Source organism: Phoca vitulina, unplaced genomic scaffold (assembly GCF_004348235.1).
Source record: "Phoca vitulina isolate PV1807 unplaced genomic scaffold, GSC_HSeal_1.0 scaffold82, whole genome shotgun sequence".
Taxonomy (NCBI): Eukaryota; Metazoa; Chordata; class Mammalia; order Carnivora; family Phocidae; genus Phoca; species Phoca vitulina.
The window spans coordinates 378,291-390,602 of record NW_022589785.1 but is presented as its reverse complement, the minus strand read 5'-3'; the positions used below and the strand labels follow the sequence as shown (position 1 = coordinate 390,602).

General features: G+C 54.5%; 1 protein-coding gene across 1 annotated transcript; it reads right to left on the bottom strand.

Annotated features, from left to right (window-relative positions):
• Positions 1-6,781: 6,781 nt before the first annotated feature.
• On the bottom strand, positions 6,782-11,242 carry CRYBB3 (crystallin beta B3). The gene is made up of 5 exons (XM_032395115.1): positions 10,998-11,242; positions 9,600-9,718; positions 8,922-9,054; positions 7,929-8,071; positions 6,782-6,991 (listed from the first exon to the last, which is right to left on the bottom strand). The coding sequence occupies exons 1-5, from the start codon at positions 11,070-11,072 to the stop codon at positions 6,826-6,828; spliced, it is 636 nt and encodes a 211-aa protein (XP_032251006.1). The 5' UTR covers positions 11,073-11,242; the 3' UTR covers positions 6,782-6,825.
• Positions 11,243-12,312: the final 1,070 nt, after the last annotated feature.

Below are 12,312 nucleotides of genomic sequence, written 5' to 3'. Positions count from 1 at the left end.
CGAGAGTGCCCGTGGCGCCCAGCCGGTGGGAGGTGGCATTTATACCTTCCCCAGGAGCGCCGGTGCCAAGACGGGTGATCGCTGCGTCCCCACAGAAAGCAGGACGAGAATGCTGGATTAAGCCCACACCAAAGCCCGGGTCAGCAAATGCCCACAGACATTGTGTCTCTGCACAATAATGTCATTAGCTTTTGGATTCGGCCGCGCCAGGATGGTCAGGCGGCTGGGCAAGGGGATGCCCACTTTGCATGCATCAGCCATCCGGCTGCCAGGACCGGGGCCACGCTGGGTTCACTGGTGTGATCAGTTGAGCCCTGGGGGAAGGCAGACAGAGGCAAATCTCAGTGGACCTGGGGAAAAAAAAAACAAGGAAAGGAGGGTGGCTTGCCAGGGTCCGGCATCCATCCATCCACCCACCCATTCATTCATTCGACAAATATTCATCAGGCATCGACTTGGTGCCAAGCTCTGTTACAGGGGGGTAGTGTCAGGGAGGGGATCCACCACAGTCTAGACGGTCCAGGAGAGCTCCCAGGAAGAGACAGAGTCCTCAGGGATGGGGACAAATCAGCTTGGGAAACCAGGCTGGGAAGAGAGTTCCAAACAGAAAGGGACTGTGTGAGGGGGCTGGTGTGTTATTTAAAGATGTGAAAGCAGGTTAATGTAGCTAAAGTATAGCAGGGCCCAGGCTTGGGGCCAAGGTGGACAGGGGCCTGATCCTGCAGGCCAAGGAGGGTGAACTTCCTGCTGAAGACCCCGGGCTGTCCCAGCACCTGCTGTTCTTAAGTGGGTGCTCTTTGGTTTCTCCAAACCTCAGGGGCCTAGGGTCCTAAGAGCACCCACTGCCCCATGGGGCCCTGGCGTTTATGTACATTTCCTCCAGTGTGCATGTCTTTCTCGAAGCCAGCCGGAGTCTTGACCAAATCCAAGATCAGGCAGGAGAGAAGGAACAGCAGTGGGGCTCAGAGACCAGGTTTGAGCAAGACTTGCTCTCCCCCACCTTCCATGCCCCCGACAGACAGACAAACACACACACACACACACACACACACACACACACTCAGCCACACTGCTTCTATCTGTAGCACTTCTCACCGCCTGACATGACATTACTCATTTATTTGCCATCTTTCCAAGTAGAAGGTAAGCATCACGAGGGGAGGGCCACGGTCTGCCTGGTTTACCGTGGAACCCACAGAGTCCAGCACGAGATGCATGGGAGGTGGTTTCTTGGTTTCCTGGGGCTGCCATAGCAAAGGACTGAGACCGAGGGGCTTAAAACAACAGAAACTTGGGGTGCCAAATAGTGTGGCCTCTATGGAAAGAGTACGGCGGTTCCTCAAAAAATTATCAGCGAAATTTCCCTATCCCTCAGCAATTCTGTTTATGGGTATTCAGCCTCCAAGAATCAAAAGCAGGGCCTTGAACAGATCCTTGGATGCCCATGTTCACAGCAGCATTATCCGCAGCAGCCAAAAGGTGCAAACAACACAAATGTTCCTTGACAGATGAATGGATCAACGAAACATATCCACAAAATGGAATACAATTCAGCCTTAAAAAGGAAGGGAATTCGACCCGTGCTAGGGCATGGATGAACCTCGAGGACATGATGCTAAGTGAAATACGCCAGTCGCTAAATCTAAATGAGGCATGATGCCCCTGATGTGACATTCCTAGAGGAGCTAGATTTATAGAGACAGGAAGGAGAACGGCAGGTGCCAGGGGCTGGGGGAGGGAGGAACGGGGGGTTAGTGTTCAACAGGCCCAGAGTTTCAGTGTGAGACAATGAGAAAGTTCTGGAGACGGATGGTGGTGCTGGTCACACGACAGCATGAATGTACTTTAATGCCGCTGAACTGCACACTTCAAATGATTAAAATGGTAAATTTGATGCTATGTAGTATATTTTTGCACCATAAAAATAATGTCCGAAAAAGCCCATCCCCCAGAAATGTATTGTTACCCAGTTCTGGGGGCCAGAAATCTGAAATCAAGCAGGACTATGCGCCCACTGAAGGCTCTAGTGGGGGGGGGGGACCTCAACGCACTTGGCTTTTGGTGTGTCCTGAGCCATCTGCTCTTCTAGACAATGAGCTCGATCAGAGCTGGGCTCGGTCTCATCCGTAGCCCCAGCGCCTGCCTAGACCCAGCACACAGTAGGTGCTCAGAAGGTATTTGCTGACTGGTTGAATTAATTAGTGAATAAGAAATACAGAGATGAGTGAAGGTGTCTTAGTTTGGGCGTGACCGGAAGCAGACTCTAAGACAAGGGTTCAAGGGCAGGTAGTTTATTTGAGAAGTGACTCCAGGAAGAATCAGCAGGGAAGGGAAGGCAGCCAATAGGGTGTATGTATGCATGAGCAGGTTGCCACTGGGTCTTCTTGAAATGATGTGGGGTCATGTGATTCATTCTGGCCAGTGGATTCTGAGATGTCTCAGAAGTCTGGTCATTTTATTGCAGACTTTCCAGCCCTTTCTCTTCCATTCACTGAGATGCATCGTTGCAAGAGGGTGAAGCCTCTGCCAGCCTGGGTCTATGAATGACTGGGTGAAGGAGACCAGCATTAGACCAGCATTAGAAATGTGACATGGGGTGAGAAATAAACCATTGTTGTTAAACCACCAAGACTTGGGGGCTGTTTGTTACTCAGCATAGCCTGACCGATACATGGAGAGAGAGGGCTTGACCTTCCTCTCTGCCTCACCTTGCTACAGGGACAATAGGCCTTGGTGTCCCCAAACACAGTTCACTCCTTAAACATACAGGAGCCAGAGCCGGAAGAACCTTCGAGACCCTCAAGTGGAAAAGTTCTCAACTCTACCAGAACGAACACTCCCTTCTCATGACGATCATTCTGTGAGGGCCCCTCTGCTTTCCTGGAATAAAATTGATCCTCTAATCCACCTACATATATGCTTTCAAAATAAATGCATCGTAAAATGCCCTGACTATAATATAAAGGAATGATCAAATGAAATGTGTAGTGATATGTATTTCGATATGAAAGGTTTGGACACAGCAATTATACCAGATGAAGTAAGAAAGGGATTTGAGGTGTTTGTGCTACTCATCATAGACAGGTTTGGATAGGAAGGTAATATTGAACGGAACATGCATTTGACATGCTCACATGCCTCTGAAGAATCATCTTGAACATAATACCGCCACACATACAGACTGGCCCACCGGTAATTTATCAGTGATGCCAACTCCATGGGCAACACCACTACGGGCCCCATGATTCTACAAAACGGGGAAGAATGCTTGGCAAAGTTCCCGCCTGAGGAGTGGGAGATGCATTCGCTGAGGATCTCCAAGGCTGGGGTCCCAGGAGAGTGCCCACAGAGCCTGCTGCCCGGCTCCCAAGAGTCCTTGGGCTCCGAGAGTCCTGCCTCCATGAGCCCGCTCGCCCCCCGGGTCCCCTCTTCCTGGTGAAGCCTTGCTGCTGTTTGCATTCTCACCATACAGCCTAGTTGCCTTATGTCCTGGTTAGCCCTGGCATCCTTAGGACGAACCCCCGTTACGGAGTAATTGGGAAGCCCCTGCTCCACACAACCATGGAGCCCATCTCCAGGGTCACCATTTTTTGATGATGAGGAGGAAGATGAGCACTTACCTAGCAGTTCCTCTGTTTTACCCATTGTTCTCAGCCCTTCCTGCAAATTACATTCGTGTTAATACTCACAACAACCTATGAGATAGATAGTGTTGTTTAGCCCTGAGTTATGGATGACCAAGGCATAGAGAGGCTAGGCCACTTGCCTGAAGTCACACAGTAAGTGGTAGAGCCTGGAAAGGACCCCAAGTGGTATGGATCAAGAGCCCCACTCAGTCATTCTGCCTCTAACTGGGAGACTACACTGCCTCTCGATTAAACAGCTAAAGTGATTTCCTGACCCTCGCCCTCACCCGCCTGTCACCGAGAGATACTCTTACTTTACTAACCCTCTCAAGCTCTGTCCCTGCAGAAGCTAGAATTTGAGTCTAGGTGGGAGCTAAGAGTGGCCTTTTGGAGTTAGATGGGCCTGGGGTCCAAAATCAGCTCTGCCCCTCCCAGGCTGTGTGACCCCAGCAGTCAGCTCTCCCTCTCTGAGCTCCCCGGGCCGTTAGGAGGATTGAATGGGAAAATGCCTTGGAGCTCTTGCAGAGAGCAAGCCCTCCCTGACCCAGACGGTTAGTATGGGTCTGAGGCTTTGGATAGTCGTTCGGACATCAGTGACCTCCTGGATCCCCCTGGATCTGGGTCCGGCGGCACCCCACCTCTAGAGTCAGCCCAGCTGCAGACCCCGGGCCAAGCAGAGCATGGACAGCCGGCGGGCGGGTGTTGGGAGGGGGATGAGCTTTGGAGGCAGAAGTGAACTTGAGTCCTAGCCCCACCCTCTAAAGCTCTGGTACTCGGGCAGTTTGCTTCAGGGCTGGGGCCTCCATTGCCCTCTCTGCACACGGGGATCTGCGCCGCCTGTCAGTAGATTAGAGATGACACCGTAAAGCACCCAGCGGTGTACTCTGCACGCTGTGGGGGCAGTCGGGTGGCTTTTATTATTATTGTTGCTACTGTTGATTTTCTTCTCTGCCGTGTGTCCCTGCCCCTGAGGGACACGTCACCATGTGCGGGGCTTAGGAGCGAATGTTCCAGCGTCCGCACACAGACAGCAAACCGCAGCTCTAGCACTTCTTGTATGTGCGGCCCCGGGAAGGTGATGCTGCGTCTCTGAGCCTCAGCCTCCTCATCTGTGAAATAGGATGAGAGTAACGGTGCCTGCCTTCCAAGGTCATCTTAGGGTTCAGTGACCCAGACAATGTCCAAACAGCCCTAGCACTTTGAGTAAGGACTGATTTACAAAGCAAAACAAGGTCTCTGTCTGTAAGAGGGACGAGGGGGTGAATCTTGGGGGCAGGGGGAGGTGGGAGGAGTGGGGTGTTGCCATCCTTGCTGGGGGTGGGAGTCAACCCAGCCTTTGGTCCGCCTTGCTGGGGGCCCCTCACCTTCCACCCCGAGCCTGACGCCCCACCCAGCTCTCCCCTACACACCAAAGTAAAAATAATTCAAGGTGATTGCTCGGCTGTGCTTGCATATTTTTTAAATATACAGGCTGAAGTAACTGACAATTGCTGCATTCTTTTCAATGCTTTCCTGAGGCCCCCTCAGGCCTCCCACACACCAGCTGCATCAGCTGCAGGGGCAGGCTGCAGGTGGCTGGGACCGGCTCTGGGCACAACAGGGGAACCAAGTCAGGGAAACACGCAGGACTGGCTCATGGAGGTGGGAAAGCTGAGGGCAGGTCCCTGGGACTGCAGGAAGCCAGCTGTCACCTGACTGGCAGAGGGGACACTCCCTCTTCTTCCCACTGGGGGCCAGAGGAGACCCCCGTTTATGGCCTGCACTGCCGTGGCAACCACTTCAACCAGATGAAGGAACAGAGGCTCAGAGCTGTCACGGTCAGCGGTGGGAGGTGGGATGGGGTCTCGGTCCCCCAGCCAAGGCTGCAGAAGACCTCTGGGAGGTGGACAGAGCTACCGATGCAAGGAAAAGGGAGAGTCCGGGAGATCATACCATCATGGCTCAGCTAGTGGCCTCCCGGCTTGTCCCCCTGCCTCCCCCATAGCCCCGTGGTCTACACTCTGTTCCACAGCCAGAACAATCCTGTTAAGTCATGTCTCACCTCACTCAGACGCTCCATGACTCCCACCTCCTTCAGACGAGAGTCTGTGGAGCCCTAACTACCCTGACCCCACGCCTCCTCTGACCACTCCCCCATTCTACCGCTTACTCCTTTCCAGACCGACTGCTTTCCTTGCCAAGTCTCCATCACCCAGCCACGCTCCTGCTTGGGACCTTCACACCCACTATTCCTCTGGCTGGAGTGTTCTCATGGTTCATTCAGGTCTCAACTCAAATGTCACCTCCTCAGAGCAGAGTTCTCTGACCAGCACCCCCCATCACCTGCCATCGTAATATTGCACTTTCTTGCCCATAGCACAATTAGTGGACTCAGAATCTACTTGTTTGTCTCCTGCCTCTCTCCTAGAATGTGAACTCCATGAGAGCAGGACTTTGTTTTGTTCCCTGCTGTGTCCTCAGGCCTTGGACAGGGCCTGGCATTTGCTGAAAAAATTAATGAAAATAGACACTGACAGAGAGATGGAGGGGGACATGATGGATAGATGGATGGATGGATGGATGGATGGATGGGAGAGAGATAGAATGGATGGATCAATGGGAGGATGGATGGATGGATGGATGGATGGATGGAAGAGAGACAGAATGGATGGATCAATGGGAGGATGGATGGATGGATGGATGGGAGAGAGATAGAATGGATGGATCAATGGGAGGATGGATGGATGGATGGATGGACATGGATGGATGGATGGGAGAGAGAATAGATGGATCAATGGGAGAATGGATGGAAAGAACTGATGGATGAATGGATGGAAGGATGGATAGAAAGATGGGTGGGTGGAAGGATAGATAGATAGCTGGATAGATGGATGGACAGACTGACAGATGGAAACACAGACAGGAAAACAAACACAAAATCAGTGCAAGATGTGCATGTGATTCTGCTTAAAACAACTAGAGCTTAGGGTAGGAACCCAGCTCACAGCCCCCCTTGGTGGTTCTCAGAGCCCTAAAGCCCCAGCCCCCTCAAGAAGTGAACGCAGAGGAACATGGCAGGTGGGGGACCGGCCCCAGGCTTTATTGAGCAGATTCCGGGGAAGGGGGGACAGGCAGACCATCACCCTGGCCCTGGAGCCTCCTCTTCTTGCCTCTGCTGCCCCCCCAGGGCGGGCCTGGGCCACTGGGGCCTGGGTGCCCTTCAGCTGCTGAGGAAGCAGCCCCGCTTGTGCCACTTCTGGTCCCGGATGCGGCGCACAGATTGCAGCTGCGGCTGGTTAGCGTCCCACTCGTTCCAGTGGCGGTATTCGCCCCGCTCGAACACGTACTGGCGCCCGCGGTAGCCGGGGAACTCATAGCCGACCCACCTGCCAGGTACCAAGGTCAGGGTGAGGATGGTCAGCTTCCTGCCTCCAGCCAGACCAATCCTTTTAAAGCCAGCATCTGACCATGCTCTCTGCCTGCCTAAATTCCTCCCTGGCTCCCCAGTGCCCTCCGCATGAATTCAAATTCCCTCCCCTGCTCACAAGTCCTTCGCGAAACATCTCCAGCCTCATCCCTCAACGTTCCTTCTTCACACCCTGTACTCCAACCTCTCTGACTCTACTTTCCTTGAAGCGGAGTGTCTCTGAGTCCTTACACATGCTGTTCCTTCTGCCTGGAACACTCTTCCTCGTCTTATCGTGTCCAACTCCCCTTTCATTCATATTCTTTACATCTCAATTTATATGTCTCCTCCTCCAGGAAAGCCCTTGCTGACTCCCCTGGGCTGAATCAAGTGCATGGTGGGGACTCCCAGAGCCCCAGTGTGTCCCCCATCATAATCCTGATCACAGTGGATTGTGGATACCTGTCTACTTGCCTCCCTAGCAGACTGACATTCTTGACGGCAGAGGCTGTGTAATTCTTGTTGTCCCCATACTCTGCACATAGAAATGCTCAGTAAAAAGTTGTTAAATAAATTATCATCAGGGAAAGGTGGCACCTTTCAAGGTTCAACCCCAGATCTCAAGCACATAGGGTGAGATGTAGTCACTGACAAAGGGAAGGTGATCTTAAGATTGCATTAACAGAGGTATTAAGCCTAGAAGGAAGGAGGTGATGTACTATGTACTCTCCTATGTGCTATTCAGGTCATACCTAAAGAACCACTATGTCACTTCTTACCCTGGTAAGAAGGACCAGGATTATGGAAAGGACCTAGAAGAGCAGGGAGCGGCTGCTGTGTAGGAAACACAGTGAACAGAGATTCTCTTTGGAGCCAGAGTACGGGGCAGGGGCAAGAGTGGGGAATGGGTCCCTTACGTCCCGTTGATGGCCCGGATGCTCGCCACGCGGTCCTGGAAGCCATGAGCCCAGAGGCTGGGCACGTCGTCATCTACTATCTCCATCTTGCGGCCGCTGAAGGCTGGGTTCTCGAACAGGTGCAGCTTGTGATCTGGGCCATCCTGGGGGCGGGGTCACGGGGTGAGCCGGCTGCTCCCACACTCAGAGCAGGGGTCGTTAGGTGCGGGAGAGAGTCCAGTGACCACAGAGCCCCAAGCCCAATGCCTGAGGATTCCCGAGAGGCCTGCAGGAGGGGTTGGGGACTAGGGTGGTTCCTCCAGAGCCGCTCTCCTTAGGAATCTCAGAGCCAGGGAGCCATGAAACCCAGAGGGGGCCTTTCGGCTCTTGTGAAACTCCATCGTTTAGCAGATAGGGAAACTGAGGCACAGAGAGGCCGGAAGGAGATAAAAATCAGTAACGTAGGAGGATTCCCTGTTTACTAAACCAGGTTCAGACGTGGTCTTCCTAGCTTTCCTCTTGCTGTCATCCAAGCAGGTAAATGTTACTGTGACAAGGAGAGAGGCCTGGAGAGGCCACCGAGTGTGGGGGAAGCAGGTGAGGGAGCAGAGCGACATTTAAATGTGATACTGTGGATCGAGTCCCTTCCGGGTGTTTGGGAAAGGCAAGTGAGGAACCATTTACTTTCTGAAGCTCCTTTCTGAACGTGTTGCTTTGAGCACAGTCCTGATCCGAGGCTGGGCCACGAGGCTCCTGATTTGTAATAGGGTTACGCAGGGAAGTGTCAAGGCCATGTGGCAAATTCAAGATGTGAATCCTGGTATCCCGATCCCCAGCCCCGGGACCATTCGATAGCCAACTTCCTCTCGTCCCACGCAATCTTCTAGGTCAGAGGTGAAGAGGGCCCTTCCCAAAGCCAGGTCTGTACCAGCCCCGCCCTCCGCTGAGCTTGTGTGGGGAGCTTGGCCGACCAGCTTCTAGGAGCTCCCCGAAGCAGGCAGGAGCTGTACTTACGATGTGCAGAGGCCGGAGGGACAGGAGGCTGTCACTGTGGTGGCTGTTGGACCAGGCGTCCCAGCGAGGGTAGTCCCCCTTCTCCAGGACAAACTGCTCCCCACGGAAGGCTCTGCGCTCGAACGCCAGCCACCTGTAGGAGGAAGCCAGCCTGGGTCCACCACGGCTGCTGCTGAGGGAGGGACCCACGTCTAGCGAGGGAAGGGCCCCCAAGCTGCTGACCTTTGACATTGAACCCTCCCTCCAACCCTACCGCGGACCCCTGGTCCAGGTATTCAAGCAGCTCCTAGAACATACTGGAAGCTGAGACTCTGAGCCAGAAAAATCATCCTGGGAAACGTTATGAAGAATCTGTTTTATGCGCAGCCTCTGTGTAGGTGCTCAGGAACGTCCTTTCAATGTCTGGCACATAGTAGGTAATCCAAAGACAAATTCCTCTCCCTCCTCCTCCTTATTATTACGTTGTTATTATTTATGTGCATCTTTCCATTCATTTTCACAAAAACTCTGAAGTGCATGCCACCGTTAACCCCATTAGACAGATGGGAAAACTGAGGCCAGAGACGGGGAGGGAGTCACTTAACAGCCCCACAGCAGATCTAGAACTGGAACCCGGACCTCCTGACGCCCAGGAGGCTCGGGCCTGTGAGGAGGGGGCTGGGGGGTCCAGGTACTCACGGCCCAGACTCCACCTGGATGGAGCCCACCTTCTCCAGCAGGCTCTCTGTCAGGCTGGGGCACTCAGCCGAGAGCTCGCACCGCTTGCCCTGGAAGTTCTCCATTTCATACACGATCACCTGAAAGAGCAGCATCCTGAGCATCCCATGGGGGTCGGGCTCCCCCTTCCAGCCCCAGACCCTGGCCTGCACAGTCTCCCTTGGGGCAGGGCAGGGAGGTACCATCCCCTGGGCTCCATCCCCTCTGCCTTGGACTCGCCTCGAGCCAGCATCGGCCACAGGCTTGCGCTGCCCCCTCGTGGCCATGGAGGGGAACGCCCCCCCAGAACCTCCAATTAAACCACGGATTGCAACCAGTTATCTGGCAGGCCCCAATCTAAGAGAGTGAAGTGACCTAGGGAAGGAAATGAAGCCGCTTATGGCCAGGAGGGAATGTGGGCCCCATTTTAAACTTTTCAAGAGAGGCCAGAAAGCTGTATTTCCCTGAATGCAAAATTTCCCTGTGCCTGACAAAGGAAAACACCCGTTGGCAACCTCTGGGTTGCCCTTCACCTGTCCCACGCCCAGAGAGAAAGAGGCTGCAAAGGAGGAGGAAGGCTTTGCCTCTCTTATCCACCTAGAAGCACAAACTGTCTTTGGAGAAGGTCCCTGGGGTACATCTGTTCTGGTCATTTTATAGAAGGCTCAGAAAGGGTAAGTCATTTGTCCCGGGCTGCACAGCAAATTAGGTAGAGGCACCAGGATTCAAGAAGTGGGCTGGCTCTTTTCTCCCCTGTCCTGGTGGACAGGGCATGGCCCACAGATGCCAGAGGAGCCAGGAAGGCCCAGCAGAGGCACCCACCTTCATGGTGGGCATCTGCCTCTGGGGCTTTGCAAAGGCCTCTAGAAGTCCCTAGACCAGCTGTGTGCTCCCACCAATCAGGCCCAGGGCCAGGCAGGCCCCTGCTTCTCGGACCCCGTCTCAGATTAAAGCCCCCAGGGATAGCTCAGAGAGCGAAGAGCCAATAAATTCCAGGCGTTGGAATTCTCCTTGGCACCAGCTCTGGGGGCTGAGACAGAGCATTGCTCCCATTTTCCAGATGGGGCTGTTGAGGCCCAGAGAATCTGGGGAACTGGACTGAGGTCAGGCAGGAGAGTCAGCACCATGTCTCCTGAGACCCCCGCCCCCGCCGGGCCCCTGTGCCCCACTGAGTCAGGTTGCGTTTGTGCGACCAGTTCCCTTCTGCAGATGAGGACACAGAAGAGAGAAGATGCAGCACGATCGTGGTGAGCGAGGTGTCTCCCTGGCCCCCGATGGCTGGAAGGGCCGCTGCTCCTTTCTGCCTGGCGGGGAAGCTGACCCCGAGGCCCGAGAGCAGCCCCAGGCCCACAGACCCTGGAACCCCTCCCTGCCCTGTACCTTGTAGGTGCCCCCAAGGCCTCCATGGCTCTTGCCAGTTGCAGCCTGCTCCGGCGCTCCGTGCTGTTCTGCCATCTCCCCAGGAACACCTCTGGCTCCAACCAAAGGAAAATGAGTGAGTCACCAGCCCCCCCCCCGTCCCCCAGGCCACACTAGGGGTTGATGTGATTGAAGTCAAGGATGAGCTCCAGAGCCGGGCTGCCTATGGGATGTGGCCATCACTCACCGCATTCGGTCATTCAGTCATTCAACAAACATCCACCGAGCACCCATCATGGGCCACAAGGACTAGGACAGTCAGTGGGCTCAGGATCCCTGTTCTATAGAGGGAAACCCTGAGGCCCAGTGAGGTGAAGCCACTTCCGGAAGGCACACAGTGAGGGAGCCACCAGGATTGGGCCTGGCTCCAAAGCGCATGCCCTTCCCCTACACCCAACTGCTCCCCCCCCCACCTCCGAAACAGGGTTCTTCAAGTTCTGTGTAGACGCACCACTCCTGGACCTTGGCCAGAGGGTGGGCTTCAGCGGGGTCCCTCTACAGGGATCTCTCCCACCTCCACGCTCTGGGCCAATCTTTTGTTCATTCTTTCCTCTGTCCACCAAAGTTTCCATGAGCATCTGCTCAGTGCCTGGCCTGGTGCTGGGTGACCGGGCCGAACAGGAGACCACAGACTGGTGGGAGATGGACAGATAGACATCTAGAGAACGCATGATGCGGGGGACTGGGTCCTGGGACACCTGCTGCAGCCCAGTTGCCATACATTTGGTTATTCATTCCACATGCATTTATGAAGCACTTACTGTGTACCCGCCACTTAAAGAGACACAGACAGAGAGAGACAGTCCCCCTTCATCCCTGTGGGGACCGTGACACACAACACTGGCCCCGTGGCAGTCATGACGAGGTAGTCATGGGAGGATTCTCATGATCCCCATGACACACAGATGCACAGGACTGTTCTCCAGTTTATCAGCACACACACACACTTACACACACACACGCATGCACATGCACACACTCCTGTGATCACACAGTCCCATCACACCCACCGAACACGACAGCCCCCCCATCTCTCACATATGCCCCCTTCAGACACCCACAGCGGTCCACAAGGCGCACACATCTGCACCCCCACTCTGGCGGGCACAGCTGCGTGGCCCGTGTGCTCTGGACACAGGCCGAGTGAACCACAGCCTGCAGGCTGCCTGTCCTGCTTATGCCCAGCCTCCGCAGGACAAACGGCCTGGTCCAGCTCATGGAGGACTCCCAGGATCCTTGGCAACCCCCAGATTTGCTCACTCCCCTTCCTCCCCTG